At 42.0% G+C, this 18205-nt stretch overlaps 1 protein-coding gene across 1 annotated transcript in view; it reads right to left on the bottom strand.

Annotated features, from left to right (window-relative positions):
* EFCAB6 (EF-hand calcium binding domain 6) overlaps positions 1 to 14632 on the bottom strand; it is a 206050-nt gene extending 191418 nt beyond the window's left edge. The window contains exons 1-2 of the mRNA XM_021687790.1: positions 14491 to 14632; positions 6578 to 6789 (exon numbers count right to left, since the gene is read on the bottom strand). Coding sequence (XP_021543465.1) covers positions 6578 to 6789; positions 14491 to 14632 — 354 coding nt within the window. The remainder of the gene's footprint in view (positions 1 to 6577; positions 6790 to 14490) is intronic.
* Positions 14633 to 18205: the final 3573 nt, after the last annotated feature.

Raw genomic sequence — 18205 nt, 5'->3', positions numbered from 1 at the left:
TTATTCTTAGGGAATACACACTGAAGTATTTAGAAGTAAGTAACCATAATATAAACAATTTCCTCTCAAATAGTTCAGAAAAACATTATGTACACACTGTCCATATCTTGTCAACTGTTTGCAATATCCACACATACCGCACATGGATAACAAAAGATCACAGGAGAAGTAAAACGAGGTTAAATGTTCACAACCGGCAAATCTGGGTTAAGTGTATATGGGTTACGTGTATATGGGTGTTGTTTGTACCATATGGGTACTATTTGTATTATTCTATTCTTATAAATTTTCTGGAGGTTTGAAATTACTTCTTTTTTTTTTAGATTTATTTGTTTTAGAGAGAGAAAGAGCAAGAGCAGGAAGGGCAGAGGGAGAGGGAGAATCTCAAGCAGACTCCATACTGGGCGTGGAGCCCAACATGGGGCTCTATCTCACAACCCTGCGATCAGGACCTGAGCCAAAACCAAGAGTAGGACACTCAACCAATTGTGCCACCCAGGCGCCCCTGAAATTACTTCTAAATAAAAAGTCAAAATTTTTAAAAAGTGAAAATAATTATTTCCCCCAAAAGGATTATGAAACTAAAGTTAAAATATATAATCAATACAGATATATTTTATTAAGCTTCGTGCAAATACACAAAGTACCATTTTTCATACAGCTGAATGGCTCCCATGTCCATATAATCGAGTGTGATGTTCACTTAGCCCTTACAATTCCAGCCTCAAAGCTGAGCACGGTTATCTCAGTCTTCCCCAAAGGACAAATTTCTTTTTACTATTTAAAACATATACAACTAAGAAATGGGACCAGAGGGACAGCAGCTCACAGGGTGGACTCTCATGAAGCCTTGTCCTGGAAAGGACATCCATGATTTCTATTTCGGATACGGTGTTTTTCAGTAGATGTAGTTTTGGGTAGACACCTCCCAGTTTCCCTAGCTTTACAGCAGAAGGGCAAGAACAGAGTATGTGTGTTGCTCCAAGACTGGACGCCCTCATGGTTTTGGTAGTAAGACTTCATGAGGAGGGGAAGAAACACACATTTACTGAGCTCATACTCGGGAGACAGGCACAAGTAGTACTGTTGGTGTTTTACATGAGTTAACTCATCTAGCCCCAAAACCAGGTCCTGAGGGTGTGGTCATTGCCACTTCCCGTGGAGCAGAGATGTGACCTCCCTGCATGCCACTACCATCAGGTGCCTCCAGAGCCCACGTTCCTCTCCCTACACTAACCACTCTGCCTACAAAGGAAAAAAAAAAAAAGGGAAAGTCCATCTACCTATTGAAGGTATTATCACATTTCATATTGTTACTTACGGTCTAATGAAAATTCTAATGCAGCAGATACAGTTTTGCAAAGTCCAGTCTCCAAAGCTAAGCCCCTAAACAACTCAAGAATCTAATCTAAAAGGAGAGGCTCTGCTAAGAACTCACGTTGTCCATATTTGTGATTCTGGCAAAAATGTTTAAGAATCATAACCATCCAAAGATGAATCGCTAAAAGTAAATCCTTAGATTGGAGTGGAGGAGGGTAGTGTTTAAATCCACATCCATCGTGTTGACAAGTGTCTTCAAAGACATCTCTTTCCCCAACCCAGCACAACCACTGGGACCAGAACAGAATTATGCTTTTCTTCTCTGGAATCTCTTTGCCAATTCAGCTTCTTTTATAAAATTTTTATTAACAGAGACGGAGGCCCCATTTTTAAAAAATTCATGTTACCATGAATTTCAAGGGAACTAAGGTACAGGGCGTTTTACAAGTGATGTTTCCTCATCCATGCCCTGATCAATCATCAAAACACTCTGACATCCAAACGTTCTTGACATGGTTCTTAAAATAAAATTAAAGCTAAAGTGAATTCACTAGAACTGGAAAATTCTTTTCTAATTTTAAGTGTGAAATTCCCATGAAGTGTTTTATCAGTTTTATAGGTTTCCAGTTAGGCTTACATTCACTATTGGAAAGGGATTTGTTGGCAAAAGGTCTAGAAAAGTCACACACACTGTGAACTCCAGCTACTGGAAAGAGAAACCCTGCTTTATGCCTGTGAACTTGGCCTCCTGAAAATGCACCACATTCCAGCCTCCTTGGTTTACACATGGGTCACAGGAGCTTGAGGTTCTAGAAAACCCATGCTTATTATTTCAGATAGACTACCAGGACCTGTTTTTTAAAGTCTTTGAAGCTCTACAGTTTTCAGTGACTTCTTTTAAAAACAGATGTAGCTTTTAAAAACGGATACACATTTCACATTTTCTGTACTTTTCCTCTTCCTGCATAGTTGATTAGCTTGGGAAGATTGTCAAAATTTTAAATTAACATTAGATCATGAATATAGGGAGACATTAGCAGGAAAAATATCTTAACTCTCCATTTGGTATAAATAAAGTAGCAGTTAAATCAAGCTTATGAGGAAACTGATGCAATGTTTGCAAGGACAAATGTTCTTTAAAAGCAAGAGAACATTACCAGTTGCACTCATCATCAGGGACATGCAAATGAAAACCACAGTGAGATATCACCTCACACCTGTCAGAATGGCTAAAATCAACAACACAAGAAACAACAGGTGTTGGCAAGGATGCGGAGAAAGGGGAACCCTCGTGCACTGTTGGTGGGAGTGCAAACTGCTGCAGCCACTGTGGAAAATAGTGGGGAGGGTCCTCAAAAAGTTAAAAATAGAACTACCCTCTGATCCAGCAACTGCATGACTAGGTATTTATCCAAAGGATACAAAAATACTTATTTGAAGGGATACATGACCCCGATGTTGATAGCAGCAATATCTGCCAAATCATGGAAACCATCTAAGTATCCATCGATTGATGAGTGGATAAAGAAGATGTGGCATATATATACAATGGAATAGTACTCAACCATCAAAAAAGAATGAGATTTTGCCATTTGCACCAACATGGATGGAGCTGGAAAGTATTACACTGAGTGAAATAAGTCAGAGAAAGACAAATACCCAGTCATCCGATAAACATCAGGAAACATCAGATAAACTCAAACAGGGGACATGCTACCCTCTGCAATCTTCAGAGTGGTAAGGTCAGGAAAGCTAAGGAAAGGCTGAGAACTGTTCTAGACTGAAGGACACTTGGAATTTGTGTTCTGACCTGGATCATTACAAGATATGCATGGAACGACTGGCAAAACCAGGTTGGGTCCCGGGGCTGAGATGGTAGTAGTGAGTTCGTGTTAACATCTGTATTTGAATGGTCAGACTGTAGTTATGTAGAACACTATCTTTGTTTGAAGGACACATACACTGAAATATTTGGGGTGATGGAGCCACTTTACTCCTAAATGGTTCAGGAAAAAAATTTGTTCTTCCCACTAAACTTCCAACTTCTCTATAACTTTGTGGTTGCTTTTAAAAAATGATCAGGCAGAAGTTGTGGTAGAGACAGCTCATAACAGACCACCCTCCCACAGAAAACAACTATAAACTCTGGGACAGAGAAGGAGACCCACTTTCTGTGTATAAACTCTGTCCAAGTTTCCAGCAGACACCTGAAGCAGACATATACAGGTCAGACTCAGAAAAGACCCACCTAGAGACAGAAGAGCCAAAATGAGATGCAAGCAACTGCTCAAGTTTATAGGTTAATTACTGCCAGAGCAGAAGCGTCAACAGTCTTCAGAGGAATGTAACAGAATCCAGTCTCTACAGCACTGTATTCGTAATGTTTAGCCCTGTACTAATGCGCAGCCATGGCCACATGTGGCTGTCGAGCACGTGAAATGTGGCTAAGGCAACTGATGAACTGAATTTTTTTTAGTCATTGTTAATTAATTTAAATTTTAAAATTAATTCAGTGACTGGAAAAGTTTTAACTATGTTTGGAATGACTCGGTATGTCAATCTTGTGTTTTAATTATAAATTTTATGAAATCTAGACATCAAGTATTTCCAGTGGAAACTTAGTGTATGAACTGAAGTTGGCTGTAAGTTTAAAGTACACATCAGGTTTTGAAGACTTAGTACACAGAAAAGACTAGAAGATAACTTACTGTCAATTTTTAATAGTGATAACATGTTGAAATAAGATAATATTTTGGACATATTAGTTAAATAAAAATATTATTCAAATGAATTCTTTTTAAGTTTTTTCATGTGGCTACTAGAAAATGTTGAATTATAAATGTGAGTGACATTACATTTCTTTTCTTTTTTTGAGATTTTATTTTTAAGTAATCTCTACACCCAACGTGGGACTCAAACTCACAATCCCGAGATCAAGAGTCACATGCTCCACTGACTGAGGTAACCAGGTGCCCCTCATGTTATATTTCTACTAGACAGCACTGGTCTGGGATATAATCCAAAAGTACTCAAATATAAAGAACCTGAAAAATGTGACCCTTGCTTTTTAAGAGGAAAAAAAAATCAATGCAACCCAATGCTGAGATAACCCAGACATTAGAATTATCATTCAAGGACTTTAAAGCAGCTATTTTAACTAGGCTTAATGAGTTAAAAGAAATATGCTCAAAATTGAAGGAAAAAACAGGAAATGTAAGCAGATAAATAGAAACTATAAAACAGAAACAAATGGAAATTCTAGAACTGAAAAACACTATGTCTAATATAAATTTTCACTGAATGAGCTTAATGGCAAAAAAGAGATGCAAAGAAGGAATCACTGAAATTGAAGACATGTCAATAGATATTATCCAATCTGAAAATAGAAATAAAAGATTGAAAAAAATGAACAGAGCCTCAGGGGCCTAGGGACAATACCAAAATGTCTCAGGGAGGATGAAATAAAATATATAGATTAAAAAATAATGGCTACAAACCTCAAATTCAGTGAAAAAGTAAATTAAAGGAAGAGAAATCCTTGAAACAGCACCATGGTATGCTCAAGAAGAAATAGCAAAGAGATCCACAAATATTTTTTTCCTAAATCAGTGAAAGGAAGGAGAGAGCCAGTCCCTGAGGTTGACTAGAATTCAGGAATACCCGAAATTCCCTGGGCTGTTTGTTTTCCTGACACATAATTCCCCTGTTGTAAAAATAAGAAAACTGGGTTGGGTTGAGGTAGTCAACAAATTCTAGAAGGAAACAGACTTTTAAATACTATGAAATGTCAGACTGATTAAGAAGTAATGAATGGGGGCCCCTGAGTGGCTCAGCCGTTAAGCATCTGCCTTCGGCTCAGGTCATGATCCCGGGGTCCTGGGATCGAGCCCTGCATCGGGCTCCCTGCTCGGTGGGAAGCCTGCTTCTCCTTCTCCCACTCCCCCTGCTTGTGTTCCCTCTCTTGCTGTGTCTCTCTCTGTCAAATAAATAAATAAAATCTTTAAAAAAAAAAGTAATGAATGGGTAAAAATATGTTCATTTCTACGTGTGTGTGCATGTGTGTGCACATGCACGCAAATTAGTTATTGGGTTACTGGGTTGGAAGGCACACTACTGATATTCCTACCCGACTTTTCCACTTTCGTATTACTATATTGATCTCTATGGATTTATTCTGAGAGTATTTAATTCCTATTGTACTGTGTATTCCATTTTCAGACCCCACCAAATGTTTACTATTGACAGCCACCTGGTATGGTACCACACCAAGGGCCTGTCCTCCATATCCCTCCCCAGGTAACTGCATCACCCCAGCTGCAAACACTTCCCCGGCCCCCTACATCTTCCAGGACAGAGGCCAAACTCTTTTATATGGTCCTTTACAGGACTGGCCCCTCTATCCACAACCTGACACATATCCCCTCGCTTCAGGTATCAATGACACTACCCAGTTCCCTGAATAATCATGCCATGCTGATTCAGGCATCCAAGCTTTCACTTGTGCTATTATTCCCTCTGTGTATAATGCCCTTCCGTTCTTCTCTCATCTGGCTAATACCCACTCTCGGTCAAAACTCGACTAAACACACCCCTTTGTCCCCCAAAGCCTTCCTGGACCACCTCCCCATTTTTAGATAGCTCTCCCTCCTCTAACTAACTCCCACGCTTACCAACACTGCCAAATATGTCTCTCTGGACTGGGACCCCTTCGAGGTCAGGCCCATGTCTGCATGCTCTGCATTGGGTCCGGCATACAGTAGGTGCTCAATAACCATTTGACACAAGATAAATGCCAAAATACTAAGTTCTAAAATATAAGCTGACCAAATACTTTTATATGGAAGCCTTAAGAACTAAAGAAAACTTTAATTGTAGCAGTACTCTACACAAAATATGACCCACACACATGTTGATCATCCCACATCTGCCAGAATTTCACTGAATTGTGAAAAATAAACAAAATTTTAACTGCTCACTTGGAACTGTTGGCGGGGGAAAGCCAGAAAAGATTTCACGCTCCAGTAATTGACTCCAACTTTTCCATAGCTGGGTTATTTTTTTAGGGGCAGGGAGGGCAGAGGGAGACAAAGAGAATCTCAAGGAGACTCCCCACCGAGCACAGAGCCTGACATGGAGGCTCGATCTCACAACCCTGAGATCATGACCTGAGCTGAAATAAAGAGTTGGAGGCTTAACCAACTGAGCCACCCAGGCGCCCCAATAGTTGGGTTATTCTAAGTCGCCGTGCATACTGTACCTGAGCCAGGACATCTTGAAACTGTTCTCTCGTGAGAGGCATCAGGAAGGTTGTGATAATTCTTCTCAGTTCATTCTTTGACACCGTCATGTTGTGACTGGTGTCAAGCAGCTGAAAGGCTTTTTTCAACTCATCTCCTTTATCGGTGATTTTTTGAAATAAAATCCGTTTAACATCTAAGAAGGACAGTATTGGATTTGCAACAGCTATGGCTATAAAAGAGATAGAGTTGTTGATTAGACGTGCTTAAAGCAAAGAGCCCAAAAATCACTTCACTGCGGACTAGAATCCAACAAACTTCCAAAGCACTGTTTCTTCTATTGTACTTCACTTTACACATCTAAGCATTGCATAACTTACAATGGCAAATCTACGGTCATTTTTTACCTTTAAAATCTGGTCAGTGTAAAATGAGAGTAATCGTGGTAAAAAGAAAAAATAGAGCAAAGATAATCCCCCGTATATAGGACATGTGTCATGACAAGCAAAGAACATGGATTCTGGAATAAAATTCAGTTATGAACAATATCATTTCAAGTAAATCTTTAAAATACCATGTTCACTTTTCATCCCCTTGCCAATTTTTGAGGGGAAAACATGTAATTCTTATCTCCAAGACAAGGAAAAGATGAGAAAGGCTAGCCCCTGAAAGATAATGAAAGAATGTTAAAAGGCACCAAATAAGCTTCCTCCAGAAGGCCTGCACTTCCTGGGAGGAAAAGCAGCTGAGTGGGGCCACGGTGCCATAGGTTCCAGAGGTCCCCATGTCACCAGAGGAGAGCCGATACCCCCCAGCTTTACTCCCCTCTATGATGAAACAGCCATAGAAATAAGGAAACACAGTAACTACAAATCAACTCACAGTATGGATCAGTTTCATAAGCATGGAGATGTGATTATTCCATTTTGATATTTTATAAACTACTAGAGAAACAGGAGGCTAAAAATACAGGTAGTTTGGTAAATCTCTTCTATCTATTTATGAGATTGCAAAGGCTTGGTGACCACAATTTATTTAGTAGCTCTGTCTTACGTAGTAAATTCTGGATGTGTATTAAATGTCTTTAGCACTGTTCCATCTTTTATAAACTCATTCACAAGCAGGAGCTAGGGAAGGATGATTGCAATTATTTCCTTCCAAATGAGAATTTCTTATCTAGGTATTGAACCTTTCTGACACAGCTATTTGTCTTCCCTGACACTCGCCAAGCTCCTCGGGTGCTGGGGATGCCTTTTGCTCACAATGCCCACTGCCTCCTCGGGGAGGGGCGTATATAACCAGGACACACTGGAGAAAAGACAGTGGCTGGCTTGGGGTGACAGGCTGAAGGTCTCAGGAAAAACTGCTTAGAAGGAAGAGGTGATACTTCAACTGGAACTTGGTGTTCCCGAGAGCGAGAGGGGCTGGAAGTGGGGGGGGGGGTGCTGTGGAGGACAGCCAGTCGAAGCAAAGGGGAGAGGGGACGAGCACAGGAGCATCAGCTTTAGAGATGAGACTGCAAAAGTCAGAAGGAGCCATATCCCCAGTGCTCCTATCTAGCTTTGTGCCCTGGTCATGGGACACCAAGCTGGGACTTCCATCAAGAGAATGACATCACCCAATTTTCGTTCTGAAACTGCACTCTGACATCACATGTAGGAGGAACAGAAAGGGGAGGGCAGTGAATGGCATGGAGACATGTTGTTAACTACAGCCTGCTCAGGCAAGTCTTTTTTTTTTTTTTTTAAAGATTTTATTTATTTATTTATTTGAGAGAGAGAGAGAGAGAAACAGCATGAGAGGGCAGAGGGTCAGGGAGAAGCAGGCTCCCCGCCGAGCCGGGAGCCCGATGTGGGACTCGATCCCAGGACTCTGGGACCATGACCTGAGCCGAAGGCAGTCGCTTAACCAACTGAGCCACCCAGGCGCCCTACAGGCAAGTCTTAATGGAGGTCTACACTAACATGGTGGGCATAGAGGGAAAAGTAGGGGTGAATAAAAGAGAAGTTGAAATAGACCAGGTAGGGTCCAGAGAATCTCCCGTTTGACATGCAGGGGGAGGTAGTGGAAGAGGATAAAGCTTCTACATGTGGCATGAGTGGTGGGGTGGGTGGTGACACCCTTCGCTGAGAAAGGGAAGGTCTGCAGGCCGTGGCAGATGGCATTTTCCAAGATGGTCACAACAAGATCCCCACCACACAGGCTTTTCCTACAATGCCAGGCTAACACTCCTCCCATCGAAACGCGGGGCAGATATTCCTTCCCCTTGAATCTGGGTGGCCCTGTAACTAGGGCAGAATCATCCTATGTGATTTCCAAGATGAGGTCACAAAAGGTGTTGCAGCTTGTGCCTCGTCCTTGTAAGATACTCATGCCAATCGCCATGCCATGAGGAAGTCAAGAAGTCACACAGAGAAGCCACAGGTAGGCGTTCTGGCCAACACCCCAGCTGAGGTTCCAGCCCACAGAGGGAGCCAGCCTTCCGATGATTCCAGCCCTAGGTGTCATTACCTGCTGCCTTCGAACCTCCTCCACTGAACCGCCTGGAAGAGAGACAAGCTGTCCCTGGGACCTGCTCACATTGCAGGTCTGTGAGCAAAATCAATGACTCCAAACCTCTATGTGTGGAGGAGTTTGTATACAGCAATAAATAGCTGGCATGGAAGAGAAAAAAGTTTGTGGGGATGTCCATTTGAAAGGTGAACACATAAATCTAGAGATCAGAAGTGGGGGGCACTGGAGGTGCAGATGTGGGAACCGGCCATGTGGAAGCCATGGGGGAATCATGCCATGCTGGAAGAGAAGGGAGCCCTATGAAACACTGACTTCTAAGGAAGTAGAATTCATTCATTCAAAAAATATTTACTGAGCACCTGTCGTCTGTCAGCCAGTGCTCTAGGCACTGAAGGACTACAGAACAAGACAGGGGAGACCCGCTCTTGTAAAGCTTAGAATCTGCAGGGGAGAGGAAAGACAAGAAGCAGATAATAAATAAACGAAAAAGGTAATGGTAGACATTACAAGACAGTAAGAAAGAACAGGGTAGAAGAGAGGTGGGAGCTGTTTTAGGTGGAGAAATCTGGGAAGTCCTCTCGAGGTATTTGATAAACTGAACCAGAATGATAAGATGAGCCAGTCAAACAAGAAGCTGGAGGGAACACAGCAACAGGTAAAGGGTCCTTGAGCAGGAATAAGCTTGATGTGTCCAGGAAAGCAAAAGGCCAGGGTGGACAGAGCATGCGTGTGTTGCATGAGACGGAAGGCAGAAATTGCTGAGACTGGGGTGGGTGATGCTTCCATGCCTGCACAAGGACTGAGGTTGTCTCCATGTGTAATAGGAAGGCTCCAGAGAGTTCAAGCAGGACAGTGATCTCTAACATACACTGTGTTCACAAATCACTCTGGCTGCTACGTAGAGAGTAGATTCTAGAGGTGCAAGAAATGAGAACAGAAGTCCAGAGATGAGTCAATTCCAAGGGTCCAAGAAGAGGTGATTGTGGCCTGAACCAGGTGGTAGCCCTGGATGTTGGGCGGGGAAGGGGGGGTTTTGGGGGGTGCAGACAGATTAGGGGTAGTCTAGACACAGAGCAGACAACGCTTTGCTGATCAACTGGCTCAGCAGGGCGGGGCAGGAAGAAACCAAGGAAAACTGGGGGCTGGGCTGAAAGAACTACATAGATGATGGTGCCATTTACTGAGACGGAGAACACCAGGAATCAAGAGATCTGGTTGGCTGGCTCATGTCTGAAATGCCCAGCAGATGAAGCCCAGGCAGAGAGGTCTAGATAGGCCACTGGAGATCTGATCTGGACCTCAGGAGGGAAGTCCGACTGGGGCTATCATTTTGGTTACTCATGGTACGTAGGGACGTGGAGCCAGCAGCTCAACTAGGAGGGGGCAGACTTGGGGGAGAGGACTGGGTACACAGCTCAGAGGGAGAAGAGACTGACATCTCCCACAAGACTCCCAAGGTCCTGCCATGCTCCCCTCTCCATTTCTGACTGTGTCTGGGTTCTCAGAAGCAGCTGATTCACAGGGAGGAGCCACGTGATTCCACATGGGCTGGGGAACAGGATTTCTCCCTCTGCCCACCCAGCCCAGAGTTCCTCCTCCTGCTCCCAGGGTCATGGGGGGGGGGGGGCTCTCCTGTTAACTTCTGTTCACCTCAAAATCTTTCTTCAGACTTTTCAAGTATATTTTTAGTTGCTTTCCAAGAAGCCCCATCTTCGCAATCAATAATTCTAATTTAAATGTATCAGAAATATCAGTTTGAAACTCATTGGCTTTTGAAGGAAAACTTTTTCTTTCACATGCACCTTCCCAGATTTAAACGCACCTTCCCAGATTTAAAATGAAAGCAGTAACCGAACTTGCATAACCTGCTGGTGGGAGTACAAATTGATATAATCTTTCTGGAGGGCAATTTGACAAAATTTTCTATATCCGTTTAGAACATACAAAGTCACAACAGACTGTCACTCTCACCCTCACGATGAGAAAAAGTCAGATAAGCTAAACTATATAGTTTTTAAACCCACTGAGAGAACTGAGGGATACAAAAAACCTAAATCCCAGAAAGGGTAAGCCGCTCCTCGGAGAGGAATGACCCAGGATGCCTTTATCTTTGCAGAGCCAGGGGAAGTAGAGCAAATCCATTCTAGACTGGGGAGAGGAAAAAAGAACCAGCTGTTTAGTGGCCACATGTGGACAGGTTGTGATGGGTTCGCAGGCCGGGGGCCTCAATCACAGACCGAGTCTGTGCCGGGCCTCTGGGGCCTTCCTATGGGGGTCTAAGAGGACAGCAGAGCTGGGGGCGAGGCACAGAGCTGCGTGATGTGGTCCCAGGAGGGCAGACCCGTCTGGGAGTGTAAGCTGCTCGCCAAAGGCTGAGGACAGGGCGGGAGAACAGAGCCCCTCTGAGGCACCTGGGCCTTCACAGAGCACACCTCAGTGGCCCACTGCAGCCTGGAGGTAGGGCGGCAGGGCGGAGAAAGGCCTCCTAGGGTGCTGAAAACTAGGAGCTGGGCCAGAGGACAAAGAGAACCCCCCAGAGATCCTCCAAAATCAGCAGGGGGGCTGTAAAGCAGAGCGCTCTCCCAGGTATGCCAACCCAGAGGGAAATAGAAAGGCCTGGAATCTCAGCAGGGCTCAGATGTCAAGACCTGTCGAAGGGAAGTATTTGAAACCAGCGGCAACTGCAACCAAGTCCAGAACAGCTCCGTCTGGAGATGAACCTGCGCCCGCCCAGCTCATGTGAAGCCTGAGAGAAGAGGCGTTCCCTCTCTTGGCTGGACTAGTCCCTTCTCTTTCCACTGGGCTTCACACTAATGTCTGCTGTTAAAACTTTTTTAAGATTGCAAGACAAATGAAATGAGAAGAGGTGACGAAACAGTCAGAAGATCCGGAGAGAGAACAGATGGAGAAATGATCAGGTATTTAAGACAAGAACAGTAAACATGTTCAAGAGATTACAGGAAAACTTGACAACGCACTGCATGTACAGGGGTTTCAGCAGAGAAAAGGAAACTGTTTTTGAAAGCACACGGCAAGGTTAGTAATTAAAAATACAGTATCAGAAGTGAAAAGCTCATTTGATCTGCTTAACACAGACTAAACGTGATAGAAGAAAATCCTAGTGAATAGAAAGTCAGGTCAACAGAAATTCTTCACATTTGAACATAAAGCAAAAAATATTTGTAAAAGGAAATCAGGTGTCTCATATCTGTGGTTTACCCCATGAGCGGTGCTTATTTAATATGTGAGTTATACAAATACGTCACCTCCACATACACGTGTGTGCATGAGAGAGACCAGCCAAACACTTCACGGTGACCACCTTTGGGGAGACAAGTGGTGCTAGGAGACTTTTAATTTAAACAAGAAAAAATAATTCAGTATTGAGAATTGCCATCAGTAAAAATAGAAGGCAAATGACAAAAGGGAAAAGGGACGCTGATGGCGTGTAAGGCAGATGAAGGATTAGCATCTTCCGTACAGAAAGAGCTCCTACAAATCACTGGACAGACCCACTGCAGGTAAATGGGCAGAGGATATCAATGGGCAGCTCACAAAAGACAGACAGAAAGCTGACAAACTGGAAGACCAAAGTTACCTTTATGGTTAAAGAAAGACAAATGGAATCACAACAGAATATTGCACTTGCGTATCAAACAGAGAAGATGTAAGAGGGAATATTCTGTGTTAGGATACATAGAGACAAACACGTTCAAATGTTACTTGTGGGGATGCCCAGGCACAAACTTCTAACAGGCAATGTGGTGGGGGTCATCAAGAGCCTCAGCGGGGATGCCCTCTGACCCAGCAATCCCACTTCACCCCAGACTTCTCTGTAGGAGCGAAAGGTAAACTGAGATGTGTCCGAAGTACACTGTACACATGGAGCTGCTGAACAGTGTTGGAAACTGATAGCCGACACCCACTATCCATTCTCCCCTCTTCCCTTAGAACCAGAGACCCTGAAATCTGGGGAGACAGTCAGCCATTCAAAGGTCTGTATTTCCAGGCTCCCTGGGAGATGCCTCTGACCGCAAGATTCAAGTTTTGCCCAGTGAGGAAGCACGGTGTCCAGTATGACTTGACTGGAATGCCTTCCCCCCTCACCAGGCAGAATTCAGTGTATCCTTGCCTTTGTCCCCTCTGAGGCCTCCTGGCACCTCAGGATATGCACCCGCTGCGCTCACTGCGCACGCACTTCTGTTCCAGTAGCATTTGTCTCACGCAACTAAAATTCTTTAGCCCCCTCTCTAGACTGTGAGCGCCTCCAGGGCAGGCCCTCTACTGGGCCCACCTCTTTATCCTCAGTACCTATGACAGTTCTTGTCACGTATTGGGGCTCAGAAAATATTCAGGAAAGAAGGAAGAGCTGGAGGGCAGGATGAAATGACATATACTTTGGGGAAATTATTGTTAAATTTTACTGCTTTAAAACTGAGAGATGCAAATGAGTTTAAAACTTATATCCAGACAAAAACCTGTATGAAAATGTTTACTGCAGTTTTATTCATGATTGCCAAGACATGAGAGCAACCAAAATGTCTTTCAGTAGTGAAGAGATAAGCGAACTATGGTACATCCATATAAGAGAACATCATTCAGAGATTAAAAAGTGGACTATTATACCATGAAAAGACAGGAAAGAGCCTTAAGTGCACACTGCTAAGGGAAAGAAGCCCATCTGAAAAGGCTACACAACTGTATGACTGTAACTTTAGGATATTCTGAAAGGGCAAAACCATGGAGACAGTAAGAAGACCAGTGGTTGCCCAGACTAGGGGCAAGAAGGGATGGATAGGTGGAAGACAGGGGATTTTTAGGGCAGTAAAATGATTCTGTATGATACCGTAATGCTGGATACGTGTCCTTAAATGTTTATCAAAACCCAGAGAACATACAACACAAAGAATGAACTCTACTGTAGATTGCAGACTTTAGTTAATGACAATGGATCAGTAATGGCCCATCCACGGTAACAAAGGCACCTCACTGATAATGCAAGATGTTAATAATGAGGGACATTGGGGGTGGGGAGTGAAGCGGTGTTCCGGGAACTCTCCGCACTTCAGCTCCATTTCTCTGTAACCCTAAAACTGCTCAAAAACATTGTCTACTAGTTAAGAAAAACTAAATGAGGAGGTATAGTAGAAAATGCCATAGTTAAGTCCATGGATTTTGGAATCACACTGGGCTCAAATTCTGACCCTGCCTCTTTAAAACTATGTAACTTTTGGGCAAGTGGTTTAATCAACCTCTGTCTCAGTTTCCCCATAAAGAATATAGGGACAGTAATACAATCTATTTTGTATCTCTATTGCGTGTGGTTAAATGACATGTGAAGCTTTTGTACAGAGCCTGGTACATACTAAATATACCTAAGTGATATCTACTGTTAGTGTTTTTTCTTCATGATACTCACCCGAAGAGGAAGGTCTAAACATATTTTGGAAACTGTTCCTTGAATACACTCTACATGGTGAAGAGTGAGGTCTTAAATTCATGAACTTTTGGGTGTGAGGATATGAAGTTTGCCAATCTGGTATATTCGCCATTTTGTACATTAAATCCCTGTGACATAAAAGAAAACAGATTACATTATCTTCAAGCACACATTACAAAGGTGGCCAACCTCCTGTCCTTTTCTGAAAGGACAGCCAGAAACTCTAAAAGTGCTAGTCATGACCTTCTTGCCAATGTTTCAAAAACTCTTCTTACAATAAACACAAAATCATGACTTTAGACTCGTTTTTAGCAGATCCGATAATTTTCAAAAATGGGAAAATAAGGAAGTTCTTGGATAGGAAAATTCATCTGTGTCTTGACTACCACGGCCTCATTTCTTTGGTGGGCAGTAAAGGTGGAAAGTTTGGATTCTCTATGCTCTCACTGCACATCCATCACTGTCAGAGGCAGAGCAAGAGACAACAGCACCAAAAATGGTGCAGTAAGGACCTCTGAAAATCCTCTCCTCCATGAAAGTAAGGTAAGAAAACTGGCAAACTCAGAACTCTGGAAATTAACCAAAGGTTTGCAGCAATCTAGGGAGCCCTTATTCATGAAATATGGCAGAATCTCAGTATGGACACCAAGTTCTGTGGCATTTCAACTTCTCCTGTCCCCACCTGCCCCTGCCCCCAAATCAGTAGTAGCCTTGAAAACAAAAGCCTGCAATTTCAGTGAAAACCCAGCAGTCTGCCCGTCACTGGAAAGGGCAGAATGGGGTTGGAGCTCCTTCAAGCCCCATTACCAGAAACTGTCAAAAGGCATTTGTTGAAAAAAATCAGACACAACTATTGTCTAAACTTCTAGCTGCCTGAGGCAGTAGATAATAGATGGAGCAAATAATAGACTATTTAAAACGTAAACCAAAAACCTTAAAGGGCAATCTGGGGAATGAGATGTCCACAGGGGCTTTGAGCATACCCAAGGGCCGTGGGCTTGTTCAGGAAAGAACTGAGCAGGCCCTACACTCTCACCTATGGCTGACCTTGAGGCTCTATACAAGCAGGAAGTGAAACCTAAGGAAGGGTTGTAAACTGCCTGGCAGAGGATTGAAGGAAGCTCCAACACACACAAAGAGCCCCTCAGCAAAGACTGGAAGACTACTGTTTGCAGGCATTTAAGGAAATCTCTGTCCAGTCATGAGCTGACCACTCAACTAATCAGTCAGACACTTCAGGGGTTGTCCAGAACAAAACATACAGACTTTATAAAGTTAGGTTAGAAAAGTCAGTAAACGAAACATGAAAAGTGGAAAGAATATGATTTTTGCCATGTTATTTAAAATGTCTAGTTTCCAACAAAAAATTTATGAGACATGCAAAAAAAAAAAAAAAGAAAAGAAAAGAAAAGAAAGAAAGAAAGGCCCATACATACTTACCTTCAGGAACCATGCAATCAAGAAATGAGTGGGGTGAAATATTTAAAGTGTAGAAAGAAAAAAAAACCCACCAACCTAGAATTCTACATCCAGCAAAATTTTCCTTCAAAAGTTAAAGGCAAATAAATACTTTCTTAGACAAACAAACACTGAGGAAATGTGTTACCAGCAAGACTGCTTTAAAAAAAAAAAAAGTGGGCGCCTGGGTGGCTCAGTTGGTTAAGCAACTGCCTTCGGCTCAGGTCATGATCCTGGAGTCCCGGGATCGAGTCCCACATTGGGCTCCCTGCTCGGCGGGGAGTCTGCTTCTCCCTCTGACCCTCCCCCCCTCATGCTCTCTCTCTGTCTCATTCTCTCTCTCAAATAAATAAATAAAATCTTTAAAAAAAATAAAAAATTAAAAAAAATTTTAAAAAAAGTTAAATTCTTCAGAAAGAAGGAAGAATGATATAGGTCAGAAATGCAAATTTACATAAAGAAAAAGAGAGTATTAGAGAAAGAATAAATGAAGGTAACATAAACACATACGCACCTAATAACAGAGACCCAATACATGTGAAGCAAAAACTGAAAGGAGAAACACACTTGAATAATAACATTTAAAGACTTCAATGCCCACTTTTAATAGTGGATAGAACAACTATACAGATCAACAAGGAAACAGAAGACGTGAACAACACCATAAACCAATTAGACCTAACAGGCATTTAAAGAACACTCCACCCAACAATGGTAGAATATACATTCTTCTCAACTGTACATGAGACATTCTTCAGGATAAATCATATGTTAAGACATAAAACAAGTCCTGATAAATTTTAAAATATTGAAATAATCAATGTTCTCTAACCACATTGGAATGAAATTAGAAATCCATCACAGAAAGAAATTGAGTATTCACAAATACATTGAAATTAAATAGCACACTCTTAACTAACCCCAGCGGATCAGAGGGGGGGCGAAAATCACAAGTTAAATTAGCGAATACTTTTGGATGGATGAAAACAAAGGCATACATGCCAAAAATTATGGGATGTAGTGCTTAGAGGGGAATTTATAGCTGTAAATGACTACAGTGTTTTTTGAAAAAAGAAAACCTCAAACTAATAACTTAATAATCTTCCCTAAGAAACCAGAAAAATAAGAATAAACTAATCCCAACTAAACAGAGTAAAGGAACTAATAAAGATAAGAGCAGAAGTAAATGAAATTGAAAAAACCAACAAAATGAAGAGGTAATTCTTTGAAAAGATCAGCAAAACTGACACATTTTTACCTAGATTCTCCAAGAAAAAAATGAGAAATACTCAATGTACTAAAATCAGGAATGAAAGAAAGAAAATTACTACTGATCTCACAAAAACAAAAAGGATAAGGGAATACGATGAACAATCGTATGCCCACAAATTAACTAATCTACACAAAACAGAAAAATTCTTAGAAAGATACAAGCTACTGAAACTGACTAAAGAAGAAACAGAAAATTGGAGTAGACCTACACCAAGTAAAGAGATTAAACTAGAAGTCAAAAACTTCCTGCAAAAAAAAGCCCAGGACCAGAAGGGCTCACTGGTAAGTTCTACCAAACATTTAAAGAAGAATAAGTAAGGGGTGCCTGGGTGGCTCAGTCGGTTAAGTGTCTGCCTTCAGCTCAGGTCATGATCCTGGAGTCCTGGGATTGAGCCCTACGTTGGCTCCCTGCTCAGCTGGGAGTCTGCTTCTCCCTCTCTTCCCTGCTCGTGCTCTCTCTCACTATCTCTGTCACTCTCTCTGTCTCTCTCTCAAATAAATATAATATTTTTGAAAAAAATAAAGAAGAATAAGTAAAACCAATCAATCCTTCACAAACTCAAAAAAAAAAAAAAAAAAAAAAAAAACCAAACAAACCTTCAAAAACCCTTCCAAAAAAAAAAAAAAAAAAAACCCCAGAATAAGAGGGAACACTTCCCAGAACATTCTGAGACTAGTATTACCAAATCCAAAGACATCAGGAAAAAAGAAAGCTAAAGACCAATATTCCTTATGAATATAGGAAAAATCTTCAACAAAATGTAAAAGAATTAGATGTCATGACCAGGTAAGATTATCTCAGGAACTCAAGGGTGGTTGAACATATAAATCAATCACTGTAATACACCACATTAATACAATCAAGAAAAAACATTACCATCTTGATAGATGCAGAAAAAGCATTTCACAAAACCTTTCACTGTTTCATGATAAACACACTCAACAAGCTAGGAATAGAAGGGAA

Source organism: Neomonachus schauinslandi, chromosome 5, assembly GCF_002201575.2.
Source record: "Neomonachus schauinslandi chromosome 5, ASM220157v2, whole genome shotgun sequence".
Taxonomy (NCBI): domain Eukaryota; kingdom Metazoa; phylum Chordata; class Mammalia; order Carnivora; family Phocidae; genus Neomonachus; species Neomonachus schauinslandi.
The sequence above is the reverse complement of the archived record's forward strand: the minus strand, read 5'-3'. Positions and strand labels throughout refer to the sequence as shown.